Source organism: Rhinolophus sinicus, chromosome 8, assembly GCF_057876585.1.
Source record: "Rhinolophus sinicus isolate RSI-liver-muscle chromosome 8, RSI-T2T, whole genome shotgun sequence".
Taxonomy (NCBI): Eukaryota; Metazoa; Chordata; class Mammalia; order Chiroptera; family Rhinolophidae; genus Rhinolophus; species Rhinolophus sinicus.
Genome location: NC_142508.1, coordinates 64,173,416 through 64,189,857, shown reverse-complemented (window position 1 = coordinate 64,189,857; position 16,442 = coordinate 64,173,416). Strand labels below are relative to the sequence as shown.

General features: G+C 39.0%; 1 protein-coding gene across 1 annotated transcript in view; it reads left to right on the top strand.

The window, feature by feature from the left end:
* NIP7 (nucleolar pre-rRNA processing protein NIP7) overlaps window positions 1–16,062 on the top strand; it is a 60,551-nt gene extending 44,489 nt beyond the window's left edge. The window contains exon 5 of the mRNA XM_019756908.3: window positions 15,180–16,062. Within this exon, the coding sequence (XP_019612467.3) occupies window positions 15,180–15,191 (12 nt within the window). The 3' untranslated portion in view covers window positions 15,192–16,062. The remainder of the gene's footprint in view (window positions 1–15,179) is intronic.
* The last annotated feature ends 380 nt before the right edge of the window (window positions 16,063–16,442 follow it).

The following is a 16,442-nucleotide window of genomic DNA, read 5'->3' as shown; positions in this document are numbered from 1 at the left end:
CTTGGGACTGCTGCTTTATTCTCGTGGGTTGTCGTCTTCCATCCTGGCTTCTCCAGGCCACTGTCCCTTCCCCGCTTCACTTCTCTCCAAGAGTGAACAGAGGACCTTCTTTTAATTTCCCAAAGCACAACTAAGACCCTGCTGTGTGTCCCACCAGTTGCTAGAGCATCCTCAACTGTCACATGGGGATAATTATAGGCCCTTTGTCACTGAATTCTTGTAAGAATGAAATGAGATCAGGCATGTTTATGGAACTATGGAACTTGGCAGACAGCGAGTTGTGGCTGATACCTTAGACTGGTTCGTTCAAAATCCATCCGAGCCTCTTTCTAGCTTGCTCCCTGGACTGCAGAGGCTGGAAAGCTAACACTGCATTTCTCAAAGTCCCTTGCAACTACGGTTCTGTTTGTGATTTCAATTCCATTTGTGCGAGACTTTAGAACTATGAGTTATGTGGAGGGAGAAGCAGGTGTGAAGCATTCATTTTGCTGGTGCTGATCTGTGGCAAAGGCAATGTGATTCTGGAGCTGGCAGCTGTGGTGGCAGCTTAGCAGTTCTGAAGTTTCTGGATGGTGGCAGACACTGCGGCTTGCTTGTCAACCTGTTCCACAGTGTAATTTTAGAAGTGTAATTTCATTCCTGGATGTTAAACCTAGAGTCTGTTTCTTAACTTTCCTAATGAGTCTGTGAGCTGTCCATACCCTTTAACAAATCTCTTTGTGCTTAAATTAGCAAGAGAGGAATCTGTTGTCTGCAACCAAGAAAACTGACCACTACATAAGCGATCAATAAATGTGAGCTGTTACTAATCTTTTAAAACTTTGTTGAAGGCTTGGGTAATCAAGCAAGTAATTACATTTCAGGAAATAAAATTTAAAACTAGCTACTAGATAAGACCACGTACAATAATTTCTAGCATAGCACTGTCTCATAGAGCTTTCTTTAATGATGGAAAGGTTCTATATTTGCACTCAATGTGGTAGCCATTTGTAATATGTGACTATTGAGCACTTGAAATGTGGCTACTATGACTGAGGAAAGGAACTTTTAATTTGACTTAATTTTAATTCACTTAAATTAAAATTAAGTAATCACGTGCATTTGGTGGCTACTGTATTGGATGGGACAATCCTTGCGTGTCTCAGCCTTATCCTTCCACAAGGGTCTTTTACAGCTACATCTCTCCCGGGCCAAGAAACTTCTTCAATTAGTTTTCCTCAATCCCCAGTCTCAGGTCAGATCTTAATAATCTGCAGAGGTGCAGCATATCCATGACGATGACAACTTTTATACGATAAGTTTATGGTTTCATTGTCCCCAAGCTCCATTCTAAGATTGCGTATTGGCTTTCTATTTGCACAGCCTAAAAGTTCACTGAAGTGTTTTTGCTAAAATGCAATCTGTCTCAAAAGACAAATCTCACCCTTTACTTAGAGAAAGAAAACCATTTTTTGTATTAAATATATATACCGGGGTGCCCAAAAAATGTGTACACATGACTTGTATTCATCTTTTCTTATCGGTATATATTTAGTATTACAATTTTAATACAGTTTTTTCCTTTCTTAACATGTGTATACATTTTTTTTGGCAACCTCTGTATATACCATCGTTTCTAGGTATTGCATTTTCAAAAATATTGGAATCCTATATCAGTTAGACAAATGGTTCTCACACTTTGCTGCATATTAGAATCACTATAATAAAATAATTTATTGCCAGGCACACTCCAGAGTAATTAAATTAGCATTGTGGGAAATTATTAAAGGGACCCAAAACTCTATCTGCAACACTCTAATTTTTTCAAAAAAGGAGAATGTATTCCTATATTAACTAGTAATTAAAAGTTAATAACAATATAAGAAACTAGTGGTAGGATTTTGGGTAATTTATTGTGAGATAAGATAAATAATTACAAATTTATTGTTCAAAGCCAAACTTTTTTTTTTTTCCATTTTGGTTGACTAGAGGCCACAAGGAGACTTCTAGTAATCATAGAACCATCATCCAACAACTCTGGGAAGCTTCTGGAACACAAACATTAACAGAGAGTGCAGATTTCAGTCAGGGTCCTCTTCCATATTGCCACTTTCACATGTTCTGTGAATAAACCCAGATAATAAACCATAAATGTTTTATAGACCTTCCTTCCCATACAACCAAACAAATAGGCAACCCAGGGGAAGACAGGAAAAAAGAGAAGAGGTGTCCAAGTTCTGTGTCAGATGGCCCTTTATTATGCTCCCCATCCCTCCACTTCCCCACACACAGATGTTCCCTGTGAATGAACTTGGCTCTATGTGATTCATACCAGAATGGGATGGTCCCAAAAAGTTTAAAGAGAGGAACTCACATTTCCTGAAATGATTTTCTCTTGACATTAATTCAAATATAGGAAGGAGCTGCCTAAGTCTTTTATAAATACCCGCGACACATATGTGACTCAAGACTGATTTTATTTCCTCCTGTTCTCTCGGTGCCTCTTTTATCTTTACCAGAGCGATGCTATGGCTTCAGTTCACGACTGCAGTGAGTGACAGCTGGGAGCTAGCGCTTTCCTCCTGCCCTGATTAAAAAATGGCAGGGCGTTTCCCACAACTCGAGGGCCCAGGTGCTTGGAAATACTGCCAAGTACTTCTTCCAACTTAAAAAAATATATAATTATGTCCATTAATTTTGCATTAGTCAACACATTCAATAATTTAAAAATTCAGAAGCTACAAAGAGCATAAAGTGACATTTGTTCTTCTGTCCATGTCCCCCAGCTTCCCGGTTCCCTTTCTCAATGCTACCAGTTTCTGGTATATCTTCTCGGACATCGGTATTTTACACATATTTAAAAGAACACATTTATGTTTTCTTCCCCCCTTTTATTCTTTTGTTTTACATTAATGACAGCAAACGATACAAATATATTTTTCATTTGCTTGATTTTTTTTCTCTTACTCCAGCCACTAGAATGGGAGCTCCACGAGGGAAGGGATTTTATTGTGTGTCATGTTGTACTCTCAGTATGTAGAGTGGTGCCTGGCACATTGTAGCTGCTCCATAAATATTTGTTAAATAAGTGAATGAACACACACTGTTCTGCATCTTGCTTTCTTCACTTTGGAGGTCATCTCATTTCATTACGTAAGGAATCTCCTCATTTTTTCACAACTGTATAGTGTTTCTTCCATTTTCTGGATTCAGTGTGGTTTATGTAATCAGATCCCTATTGATGGATAGTAGTTTGTTTCGAATCCTTGGCTGTGAAAAATAATCCTGTCATTCATATCCTTGTACAAACATGTCACACATGTGTGAGTATATCTATCTGTAAGGGAAACTTTTAAATGCAAAGTAGCGGGTTCAAAGGGTGATGTATGATGTACATTTTGCCAACTTCTTTTTAATCAAAAGCACCTGGTCGTGTCTAAATAGCATTACTGCGGTCTGTGGCAGTTCCCTTAAGCTCATTCTGGGGGTATCTATTATTAGTGAAATTGTTCTGGTTAGGCCTGAATTTATTACCTCCACTTATTCCTGCAAATCCAACAGAAAAACACAACACAGGTTGGAACTGTTGAAACAATACAGATGAATCTCAAAAACATGGTATAGAAAGAAAGAAGTACACACCAGAAGGTGCACACTGTGTGATTCCATTTACATGCTGGTAAATCGAGAACAAACAAGCCGACTCTGTAGTTACAATAATCAGAATAGCAGCTTCCTGAGGTTGGGGGCACTGACTGGTAAGAGAAGCTGTGGAGCTTTCTAAAGAGATGGAGACGTTTGTATCTTGATTTGAGTGGTAGGAACACGAGTGTTTGCAATTGTCAGAACTCACTGACCAGTGTCAAAACTCTACACTAAAATGTAGACATTTTATTTTATGTAAAATATACCTCAGTTTAAAAAACTTGAAGGAAGTGGGTTGTGGGGGCACATAATGTGTTATTATCCATAGATTCCAGCCATACTGGCCTTTTTTCAATTCCTCAAACACACCATGCTTTCCCCCACCCGACAGCTTGCATATATGCTGTTCCCACTGCCTGGAACACTCTTCCCTCTTACCAACACACAACCACACCTGTACACGCACACACACACACACACACACACACACACACACACACCTATGTTTTTATAATTCACTGTGTGTCAAACTACCTATAGCATACAAAATGGCTAGAATGATACACATAATGTTATAACCTGTATGAATTATTTGGCAAAACTCAGCTATAAGAAATTGTACATTTCTCAATTTTGGGAGACTCAAATTTAAATGCAACTCTATCGCTACCTTTCTAGGTGGTGAGGGGTGATACAATTGCAATCATTTTTGGCCACGCTGCCCCCTTGGTCTCCTGGCATTAGAGAAGTGTCTGGGTTTAGAAAATTCAGAAAAATTTGAGAGGGGCCTTTGGTTTACAAGGCCCCTCTTGGAGGGTCCTAAGACCTAAGAGGTGCTTAGCCCTCAGTCTTCCTGGGGCCACCAGCTACCCCCATCTGCCACCTTCTGGGGCTCTGTGTGGGACTGGGGTGGGAGTTCTCTGTCATTCTGGAACTTGTCCTCCCTACTTCCTCCCAGTGGTTTTGCACTTTAAAAAACCATCCTGTGGAGGACGGGTGGGAAAGGGCTAGAGGGATCTTGGGGAGACCCGTTAAAACTGATACGTCCCCAGGTTGGACTTAGCCTTGGCTTCTATTAAATAACAAATGGGAAAACTGGGAAAGGAGAAAGAAATGTATTTTTTGTCCAAGCTTCTAAGAGTTTTGCAAACAATTAGAGTAATTAAAAGTTCTCAGAAGTAGCCGATGGTGCCCTTTTCACCGAGGGAATGTGGGCCAAGCATGATATATTAAAAGAGAAGGAGCTGCTCTATTGAAGTTAAAAATAATCTTCTGTCACATGGCTAATTTGTTGGAATGCAGCAATTAAAGGACTGTGAGCAGAGGGAGAGCTGGAAGCAGCTGGGGAGCTCACAGGCGGAGTGCGTGCCCTGGGGACTATGTTTGCAGAGAGAAAAAACAGTGTCACAGCTGACTTGGGGCACCTTATCAGAAAACCCACAAAAGGGGCAGGAAGAAGGAAAAGTAGGGTCAATGAGACCTGTGACCTTTGGGCTTATCAGACAGTGAAGGGATGGGTCAGGACTTGTCACCTGTGCTCTGGGATGCTGATTCACTCAGCAAGGATGAAGGCCTTCCAGTTCCCCCTGCACTTTGAAAACTATGCCTTTGAATCCATTTCAAAGGAACACATAACCCAAAGGAGCCCTTTGATCCTAAATCCATGGGAAAACCAATCTATATGGGCTTGAGGGGTAAAGCTCAGGCCAGGAATACAAATCCTAGTTTGGTGAGTTGGGGGTTTTTGAAGTTTTTGAAATTTTGGATAACTTTTTTGGAAATTTTTGAGTTGAAAGAGATTTTTTTAAAAAAGCTATCTAGTATAATATCTGAATTTTCCAGGTGAGGCAACAAGCTCACAGAGGCTGATTTGCTCAAGTTCATTTAACCAGCAAGTGACAGAAGCTAGATTTTAACCCAGGTCTTTAGATAGAGAGGAAGGACATGGTGGTTAGGAATCGCAGGATTCAGACTGCCCTGATTGTGGAATCCTGGCTCCACAAGCTGTAGTATCCTCTCAACAAGTTCCTAATCCCTCTCAATCTCAGTTTTACCATCTGTAAAATGGGAAAAACAATAGTACCTACAACCTAGAATTGTTACAATGCATGTAAAGTGTTTAGTGTAACATCTTGCCTAGAGTAAATGATTTTAAAATGTTAGCTGTTATTAGCCCATAGCTTTTTTATCCACCACCCTCCGTCACATTCCTGATGCCTTTTTGCAGGTTAACTTGCCCATACTTCCTCTTTGGTTTGGATGGGATCCTCGTTCTCTCTTTTCCACCTCCAACTCTCACTCATTATATATAAAGAAAAAGAGGGCTAGTCACTTTCTCCTAACATTTCCTGCATTCTGACACACCCATGTTACTTGTTTTCTATCAAGCTATGTGACTTCCAGCCTGTGTTTTCAGTATGGTTCTCAAGTTGCTGACAATCAGAAATGGCTGGCGCCAATATAAAGAAGCAAGTATTGCTGCCCCAAATGCAGTAGCCAGCTCTATTTGAATCTTTTAGAATACTTGATCAATTTTCAAATTAATAATGGGCACCATTAGCAGAAGGGCCTCTGAATGTACAGTGGAGGTTTGGGCTTCATAGTCTGGGTAACCCTGAAAGTGGAGGTCAAGTTCTGTGGGTCCACATAAGTTGCAAAGAACAGAAACCTACCTCACACTAGCTTGAAGAAAAAGAAAAAAAAAAGCAAATTTAGTGGCTCATGTAACCAGAAGACTAGGTTTCATTATGGCTTGATTCAACGGTTCAACAGCAGCCCCAGGGCACCTTTCTGCTTTGTTGGGTTCCATTCTTTAGACTCTTTCCATTTGGCATACAAAAACAGCTTTGGAGAACCCCAAGCTTTACTTCTTTCCGGTTTAGTATTCTTCAAATAAAGAAGCAGTCATCCCCCCTTAGTTCTCTTTCCCTGGTTGGCTGCCTTAAATCAAGTGTTCACTTCTGAAACAATGGGGCCAGGGAAATTAGCTTCTCTGATTGGACAGATTGGATCACGTGGCCCACCCGCAAGGAAGTGGAGGCGATGCATATTGATTGGCAGTTCCCCTCTCTTCACATAGACTAGAATGGGAACAATTCCTCTGAGGAAGATGGGGATACTGAGACCAGAAGAAAGGGGAAGGCAGTCAGATATAAAGCATTAATAGTGAAGTACAGCACTTATGTGCACTTTTCTGAGGTGGTAATTTATAGCTTGTTTAATCTCAAAGTGCTCTGTAATCCAAGAAATAGTAAGAACTTTTGGAGAGGAAAATGCTTTCTCCCCATTCCAGATATTTCCTTCCTGTAGCAGATCATTAATTAACGTTAAGGCTCCAGGCTCCTTTTTGCGACTTTCACCTCTGCACTTAGGGAGAGAATCAGGAGAAACTGGGCTTGAGTCGCCCAGTGTCTTCCTTTTTCTGTTCTCTTAGGATCAAGATCCTGGCGGGGAGGACGGGTTCTCTCCCTCCACGTGGGGAGTGTACCGTGGTCCGCTGCTGCCTGGGACTGGTGAGAAAGTCTGTTTAATTAGGATAGAAGAAAGCCTGTTGGGCACACATTCTCAGGCACACTCCTTAACCTATACCCTTATCAGAAGGTAATCCATCTCCTAACTACCAGATTCCCAATTGATTCAGAGCCTGAAGGAAGGGGGGAGGCATGCTATTTACTGGGCCCCTTCTCAAAAGTCAACAAGAATCACCAATTTAGAACGTCAGGGACCCACAGATTCATCCTCTCCCTTTCCCCTTCATGGCTGGGTCCCCTGTGGCAGGAGCTGGTCACCTAGGGAATCCACAGAGATGGTGGAGAACGCTAGCAACTGGCTCAGAGGTAGGTAACAAAAATGACAAAAGGCAAGAAAGCTAGATTTACAACAGCAGGTGAGAGGAACTGAGACTATTTCACGTGGAGGGGAGAAGAAAACAATGGAGGTGTGATTTAATAGTGGCCTTCAGCAGAGCCATGCTGAGGGTGTGGCATCACTGGTATTTTTCCACAGCCTCACGCTGACCCGTAGTCATACTCACATCTGCCCCCCCACCTCTCTTGTCCCACTTGTGTCCGTCTACGCCCACCTCTTCGGAAACATTGTTCCACTTCCACAGAGAGGTGCACGAGGTTGGGGCACACCAACCCACTATAATAAAATAACATTTTATTATTTCTTTTTAATTACAAAAGTAATACACAATCTGTGACAAGAACTAAAAAAATAACACCAAACTGTAAAGATGAAAACTGAAATAAACTCCAAGCCCTCACCCTGAGATAGCCATTAGCTTTTTGGTCTATTATTGTGCAGCCTTTTTCTATACGTAATGTAACATTTATTATTTATTTCTTTTAAAGTTTTATAAAAATATTTCAGATACAATAGCAGTGTATAGTGTAAACGATGAAAATAGTTTATTCTGCTGTTTCTCTTAATCTTATGATCTATGTGTACTATGAAACTGAATGTTTTCTATCATTACCACTTTCTTTTCTCTCTCCTGTCATTAGAATTGGTTGACATTAGTGGCACTCAGTTGAGAGGAATATACTGGTATAAGGACACCCATTTTAGAAATGAGGTTCTCACTGGCTTCCATAAGCCAGGTTTCTTGGCGTTCCTTCTCTATCAGAAATACCTATCACATCACCCCTGGCCACACTGGCCTCCCAGCTCCAAGATTTTGATTCTGAGAACATATAGCTTCAAGTGAACAAAGAGTCAAGGGAAAGTTCTTCATCAGCGGGAGAATTATTTTATTCCGTGTGCTTCCTTACATGAGTTGGGACAATAAGGGGAAAGAATGAGAAGAAATAAAAGGCCAGTTATTCAGGCCACTTTAATGAATCACCCCCCAGTGTCGTTACCCATCCCCAGTCAGGAAAAGCTTGAGTTTTTCCTTGCCAAGAAAAACAGAGGGCAGGAAGAAACAAATTACGACCTTGTTTGTGTTTTGTGTCTTAACTATTTGATTTATAGACCTTGATCCAGCGATTATGGATGAAAGAAAATATCCCAGTGTCCCAAACCTAACCTGAACTTAACCGAGGGTGGGACGCACGTCCACTGCTCAAAGTTAGCACGAAGTTAAAATGCTTTAAGAATAAAGTTTCAGGGGTAGGGGCTGCCTGTAGGCATTCTCAGCCCAGGGCAAGGCCAAATTCCTTTCCCACACTCCAATTTCAAAAAAAACCAACTGTTTAGAAACTTAACCCCTTTTTCCTCATTCCAGAAGCTGAACATTTATTCAACAGATAGTTATTAAGCACCTACTGTCTGCCAAGCACCTTGTCAGATACTGGGGATATAATAATGCATGTACAGATCAATCAACACATAAATCAGAAAAATGTCATGTAGCCATGAGTGTTATGGAGAGAAAGAGAACAGAATTCTGTGTTAGAGACACTGGGTCTAACCAATGGCTCTAGACAATGGCTCATCTAGGTCTCACCCAAGGGGTGAAATTTAATCTGAGATTAGAATGATAAAGTCTGAATGTGAAGTTGGGGTGGGAGACCATTCCAGGCAGAGGGAATATCCCCTAAGGTAGCTAGCTCATGCTTGGCGTATAGAAAGAAAGCCCTCTCAACTCAAAAGAAATTCTTGGCTATTTATTTTTTAGGAGTTGATCTAGATAGAAGGTTGATAATTCCTTTATTATTCTTAACTACAGAAATCAATGTTTGACCTTTCATATAAGAAGAGAAATGCAAGTCAAAACTACAGTGTGCTACAATTTTTTTAACGTTCAGATTGGTATAATTCAAAAGCTTTAATAATACACTATTTGTGAGTCTGTGAGGAAACCAGCATTCACATGCCTCACCAGTGAGAATATAAATTGGTACAATTGCTAATACTACAAATATATGTGCTCTTGATTTAGAAGTCCCATTTCTTCTTGTACATGTGTATAATGGTATAAGATCAAGGTTATCAATGACAGCATTGTTTGTAATTCCAAAAGTCTGGAAACCCAAATCTCCATCAGTAGGAGACTACTGAAATTATGAAATTATGATACGTTCATACCAAACTGAATACTGAACTATGGAAAACTATGCAGCTGTAAAAATAAATGTCTGTGTCTTACTATCTAAACATTTCTAAGATGTCATTAAGTAAAAAAAAAAAAGTCAAGATGCAGAACTGTGTGTTGTTTGCTACCTTTTATATAAAAGTGAGTAAAACAAGCATAAATATATTTACTTGCATTGGCATAGAGAAATTTAGAAAAGATACACAAAAAACTTAGTGATTATTTAGGGTGGGTGAGTAAAAGGAGATGGAAAGTGGGTGGGAAAGGTTGGCTAGAAGCTTTCTATTGAGCTGTTTATTTTTTTTTAGTTTTGAATGATGTGAATGTGTTAAAGACTTAAAAAATTAAATTAAAAATTGTTCCCTCTACTTCCCCTTTTCTTAATTTTTTAACTTATCACTTAATCCATAGCCATTGTTTACTCCTCTAGCCACAGCGCTAAAGAAGCTCCTACTTAAATGTGGGTGATGATTAATAAAAAGTACAGTAATGCAAGTGAGTTATATCTAACAAAGATTATTTTTAAAATACATTAGAGATTAATCTAATCACGAAGGAGCTTTCTGTGCTTTACTACTCATCCTCGGCAGACCAGACAAAGGCCGCTGACCAAAGGCAGTTGGAACATTCCGAGGGCAAAACCAGCCTAAAGGAAACTTTGTGTTTATGGAAACTTTATGATTTTTCAAAGTGGCCTTTTTGCCCAGTAGATTATATAAAAACAGTGACATCATCCAGTTTCTGTACTAGATTATCTTTATCAAAAAGAACCCCTTTCAGATGTAAAGTACAGCATAGAGAATATAGGCAATAAAGTTGTGACAACTTTGTATAGTGCCAGGTGGGTACTTGACTAATGGGGGCGTGCATAAATTATACGCTCGTATAAATGTCTAACCACTATGCTGTACACCTAAAACTAATATAAAATAATATTGAATGTCAACCGTAACTGAAAAAAGTAAAAAAAAAAACAAAAACCCCTTACACTATAAAGAACTTCAAAATTTTAATGTCTTTTCACATCCATTCCTTCACTGGTTCCACATCTGGGACATAGTGTAGCTTTTTTATGTTTTAAATCCGTCTCCTTCCCCCTCTTCATGCCCTTCCCCTAACCACTATCCACACTTCTAACACTGTATCTAAATTTGTCTGTTTTTTCTTCAACAGCTTTATTGCAGTACAACTCACATACCATATAATTCACATATTGAAAATGTATAATTCCATATCTTTTAATATAGTCACAGGATTGTGCAACCATTGTGGCAGTCTAATTTTTTCTGTTTTGTTCATTTGTTTTGTTCTTTAGATTCCACATATAAGTGAGATAATATGGTATTTGTCTTTCTCAGTTTGATTTCTTCACTTAGCATAATCCCCTCCAGGTCCATCCATGTTGTTGCAGTTGCAATCTAATTTTGTAATATTTTCACTTCCAAAAAAGAAGCCTCATAACCATTAGTAGTCACTCTCCATTCCCCTCAATGTTTTCAAACGCTGTGCAACCACTAAATCTACTTTCTGTCTCTGTAGATGTGCCTCTTCTGGAAATTTCACATAAATGAAATCATACAGTACATAATCTGTTGTGACAGGCTACTTTTACTTAGAATACTGTTTTCAAAGTACATCTATGTTTTAGCATGCTATTTTTACTGCAGATAAAGTTGCACATAAGCAAAATGACATGTACATTCATTGAGGCATTGAGCATAATGACAAAAGACTGGAAACCATCCAAACATATATTATTATATAAAAGAAACTATGGTGTTATACAACTATACATGAAATAGGTGGCTGTAAAAAAGCATGAGGAAACCTCTCTTCAAACTGATGTGGAACAATCTTGTGGAGAAATTGTTAAGTGAATAAAGCAACACGCACAAGGTGTGTATAATAAGTTACACTTTGCATAAAAAGGGAGGGGATATGGAGAGGAGAAATAAGAAAATAAAAGTTTCATGGAGGTTATTTGGTGGGATTAGCATATACGTACAAACACACATATTTATATACACATATATTTTCTTTTTGAAATGTGAATGTATTTATTACCTGCTAAAGACAAACAAACAAACAAACACCAGAAGGAAGAAAAGTGGATATTCTGAAGCTATTAAAAGCAACCCAAGGTAGAAAGCATCCTTTTCAATGGCTGTTTGCACAGCTATAGTTTCTTTCACTTCTAGAAACTGGGCTGCGCTGGTGGGGGTTGGGCTCCCCTGGCATAAGACTCAACAGGATGGCCTGGGGGAAGAGGCCACCCAACAGGCCTGGGAAGTCTGGCTGACCTGGGGTTGGAACAACGCTAATGCTTGCAGCCAAACCCTCCCTGAGGGTATAACCTGTAGGATGTGGGCTCCTAACTTTGCCTGAAGCCTGAAGTCCTGAAGCCTCCCTGACTCTGAATGACCCAGGCTTGGCCCTGAGAAGGGGAGAGTGTTGGACTGTGATAGCTTTCAGAGTTTGTCTTCCCCTAGCAGGGAAAGAGAATAGTTTACCAGGGGACAGAATACTTTGAGAGGGGCAAGAACCAATTTGAGGGCCACAACGTTGTATTCCATTCCTGGAACAGGAAAGAGGAACTTACACCCCCTCTACCACAACCAAAAGTGTGAGAGTAACAGGAGGTGTGTTTGCTGTCTGCAAAAACTGGGACAGAATCCTTGTTCCTTGCTCTGTTCTCAAGGAGCATGCACAGTGTTTTCCCTGACGGTTTCCTGTTCCAGTGGTACTATTTATACAAAAGCAGTAAAACGAACTTGCAAAGTAAATAACAACTCCCCTGGAGCAGCATCTCACACACCTGATCCTACTGTTACCTGAGATAAATTTCAGAGTGCACACCTGGACAGCAGTGGGGAGAGGATTTTCTAACATGTGAAACCAAAAAAAGTAAAATGTTAAAAATATGTGTTAGTGCCATCTTCCTCTTAGAAAGTAAGTTTTCTTAAGAGCTGGGTCTCATTTATAGCACCTACTAACAATAACTCCAAAAATAGCCAGCATTTACTGAGGACTCAGTGGCAGAAACTAGGAATATAGGGCAGTTCTGCCTTCTATCTGATAAAGGTCATCTATGGAAAAACCTGCAGACAACATCATATTTAATTATGAAAGACTGAATGCTCTCTCCCCCTTTCTAAGATTGGGATCAAGGTAGTGATGCTTATTTCACCATTTTTATTTAATGTTGTTGTTGTATTAGAAGTCCTAGCCAGTGAAATAAGGCAAGAAAAAAAAAGGCACACAGATTGGAAAAGAGGAAGTATAACTGCCTCTGTTAGCAAATGACATGACTGCTACATTTAAGCTCATTCTTAGAAATCTAAAAACAAGTAGAACTATGAGTGAATTTAGTAAGGTTATGAGATACTAAGTCAATATATGAAATCAATTATATTTCTCTATTATAGCTGTAAATAACTGGAAAATTAAATAATTCTATTTTTAATAGCATAAAACCCACAAAATATTTACAAATAAATTTAACAAAAGATTTAGAGAGCCCTCTATATTGAAAACAACAAATTAAGAAAAGATTCAAATAAATGTAGTGGTACACTGTGTTTGTGGTTTGCAAGACTTAAGGTTATTAACATGTTCATTCGCTATAAATTCATCTATGAGCTCTTTTACAGAAATTCACAGGTTGATTTTTAAAAATAACCTTTTTATTTTGGGATGATTTTAGATTTACAGAAAATCTGCAAAATAATACAGAGTTCTTGTATACTTCTCACCCAGCTTCCCATAAAATTGACATCTTATACATACTATAGTACATTTGTCAAAACTAAGAAATCAACACTAGTACATTGCTGCTACCTTAATCTGGATCCAGTCCAGGATACTACATTGTACTTGGTTATTGTATGTCCTTAGTCTATTTGGGTCTGTGACAACTGACAGTTTTTCAGTGTTTCCTTGTGTTTTTTATAATCTGGAAATACAAAGGATCCAGAATAGCAGAAATAATTTTGAAAAATAAAAGCAAAGCTGAAGGATTTACATTATCTGACTTCAAGCCTTATTAAAAAGCTATAGTCATCAAAATAGTATGAAATTGGCATAAGGATAGACAGAATAGAAAGAAATAGAACAGAATAAAAAGTTCAGAAAAAGACTCACACTTATATGTCCAATCAATTTTCAACAAAGACATAAAAACACTTCAATGGGGAATTGTGTTTTCATCAGATGTTGTTGGAACAACTGGTTATCCACTTGGAAAAGGAGAGATTGAGAAAGCTGCCTAACATTACCAAGTTTGTGAGTGGTAGAGACAGGATTCCAAGTTAGACTTTCCGGCTAACATGTGCTATAAATTATGAATATAAATTTATGACCCACACATTTAGGTCACAATATTTTTCTGAATCAAATTCAATTTGAGGCCATAACTTTCAAAATGTCAATGTCATGAAAAAAGAAAGAAAGGCTGAAGAAACGTACCTGATTAAGGAAGACTAAGGACACACAAATAAATAAATACAAGGCATGATTCTGGATAGGATAATGGATCACATAGATACACAAAAATTCCAAAAAGAACGATATGGACAGCTTGCTAAATAATAGTTTTGTATGAGTGTTAAATTTCCTGAATTTGAAAATCATACTGGGGTTATGTAAGAGTATGTTCTTAGAAGATACAGAATTATTTGGAGGTAAAGGGTAATGAGGTCTGCAAATTATTCTGAAATGGCTTAACGTTATTAACAACAATAATAAACATATGTGGAACAAATCAAACATTGAAAAATATTAACAATTGGAAGTTAGAAGTATGTTAGAAGTATGAGAGTTCATTGTGTTATCTTTTTTCGTTTAAATTAAAAAATTTTAATATACATTTTTATTTTTCAATTACAGTTGACATACGATATTATATTAGTTTCAAGTGTACAACGCAGTGATTAGACATTTATATAACTTATGAAGTGATCACCCTGATAAATCCAGTTACCCATCTGACACCATACATAGTTATTACAGTACTACTGACTATATTCCCCATGCTATACTCTACATCCTCATGACTATTTTGTAACTACCAATGTGTACCTCTTAATCCCCTTGCCCCTTTGCCCATCCCCCACTCCACCCCGAATCTGGCAACCATCAAAATGCTTTCTGTATCTACGAGCTTGTTTCTGTTTTGTTTGTTTATCCTGTTCCACATATAAGTGAAATCATATGACATTTGTTTTTCTCTGACTTATTCCATTCAGAATAATACCCTCTAAGTCCATCCATGTTGTTTCAGATGGCAAGATTTCATTCTTTTTATGGCTGAGTGATATTCCATTGCATATATGCACCACCTCTTCTTTATCCATTCATCCACTGACGGACATCGGGTTGCCACCATATCTTGGCTATTGTAAATAATGCTGTAATGAACATATGGATGCACACGTCCCGTCCAAGTAATGTTGTGGGTTTCTTTGGATAAATATCCAAAAGTGGAATTAATGGGTCTTTCTTTGTATCTTTGTTACAGCCTTTGTTTTAAAGATTTTGTGAAGATGGCAACTTCAAGGACTCTCGAGGTCTAGACTTCATAACTTGCGCAGCACCCCTTCTGCCACAATCTTTTGTTCAAAGGAGCAAGGCAAGCCAAGATTCAAGGTGAAGAAGAGACTCCGTGTCTGGACTGGAGGGAATCTGCATTTTTAAAAAGCCTCCTCAGGTGACTCATGCACACTGGGGTTAAGTGTGAATTCCTTATTTAACAAATGTGTTCACAGCTGTGTCCCATTGCATTTGGCACAAATCTTTATTTCTAGCACTTAAACTTATACACCGTGTATGTAAATGTTTTTGTTTCTTTCAGAGGGCTTTTTTTTTTTTTTTAAGGTTTTATTGGGGAAGGAATAGGACTTTATTGGGGAACAGTGTGTACTTCCAGGCCTTTTTTCCAAGTCAAGTTGTTGTCCTTTTAATCTTAGTTGTGGAGGGTGCCATTCAGCTTCAAGTTGTTGTCCTTTCAGTCTTAGTTGTGGAGGGCGCAGCTCAGCTCCAGGTCCAGTTGCCATTGCTAGTTGCAGGGGGTGCAGTCCACCGCGCTCCAACCATCCGGGAGCTCAGCGGCAGCTCAGCTCAAGGTGCCGTGTTCAATCTTAGTTGCAGGGGGCGCTGCCCACCATCCCTTGTGGGACTCGAGGAATTGAACTGGCAACCTTGTGGTTGAGAGCCCACTGGCCCATGTGGGAATCGAACCAGCAGCCTTCGGAGTTAGGAGCATGGAGCTCCAACCACCTGAGCCACCGGGCCGGCCGCAGAGGGGCTTTTTTCCTTTTTTTTTTAATGTCACCTTTTTATCCCCAGAACCTATCACAGTATTTGTGACACAATAAATATTCAGTAATTACTTTTGAAATGAATGCAAATATTTGAACCTAGAGTTTGTGGAATATTCTAAAAATCATATAGGATTGCTGTCATAGTTTCATCCTAATTAGGGAGGTAAGATATGGAAAAATTAAGATTTACAGATACAGGGGTTTCTTGAAATAGCAGTATGTTTAGGTACTATAAGGAGATGGAACCACTGCAGCTCAGAATGGTAGGAAAGTTTATGAAAAAGGAAGAATCTGAGAAGCTTGAATGGTGAGCAGGCATGGAAAGGAAGGGAAGGATAAGAGTATTTTAAGTGGGTGGGCCTGGTATAGCCACAGGTTTGGGTTTATTACTAGCAGGTTTAGGAGTCAGTGGCTGGTGCACGAGGCTTATAAAAGAGAATAGTGTAAAATATTGGTCAAAG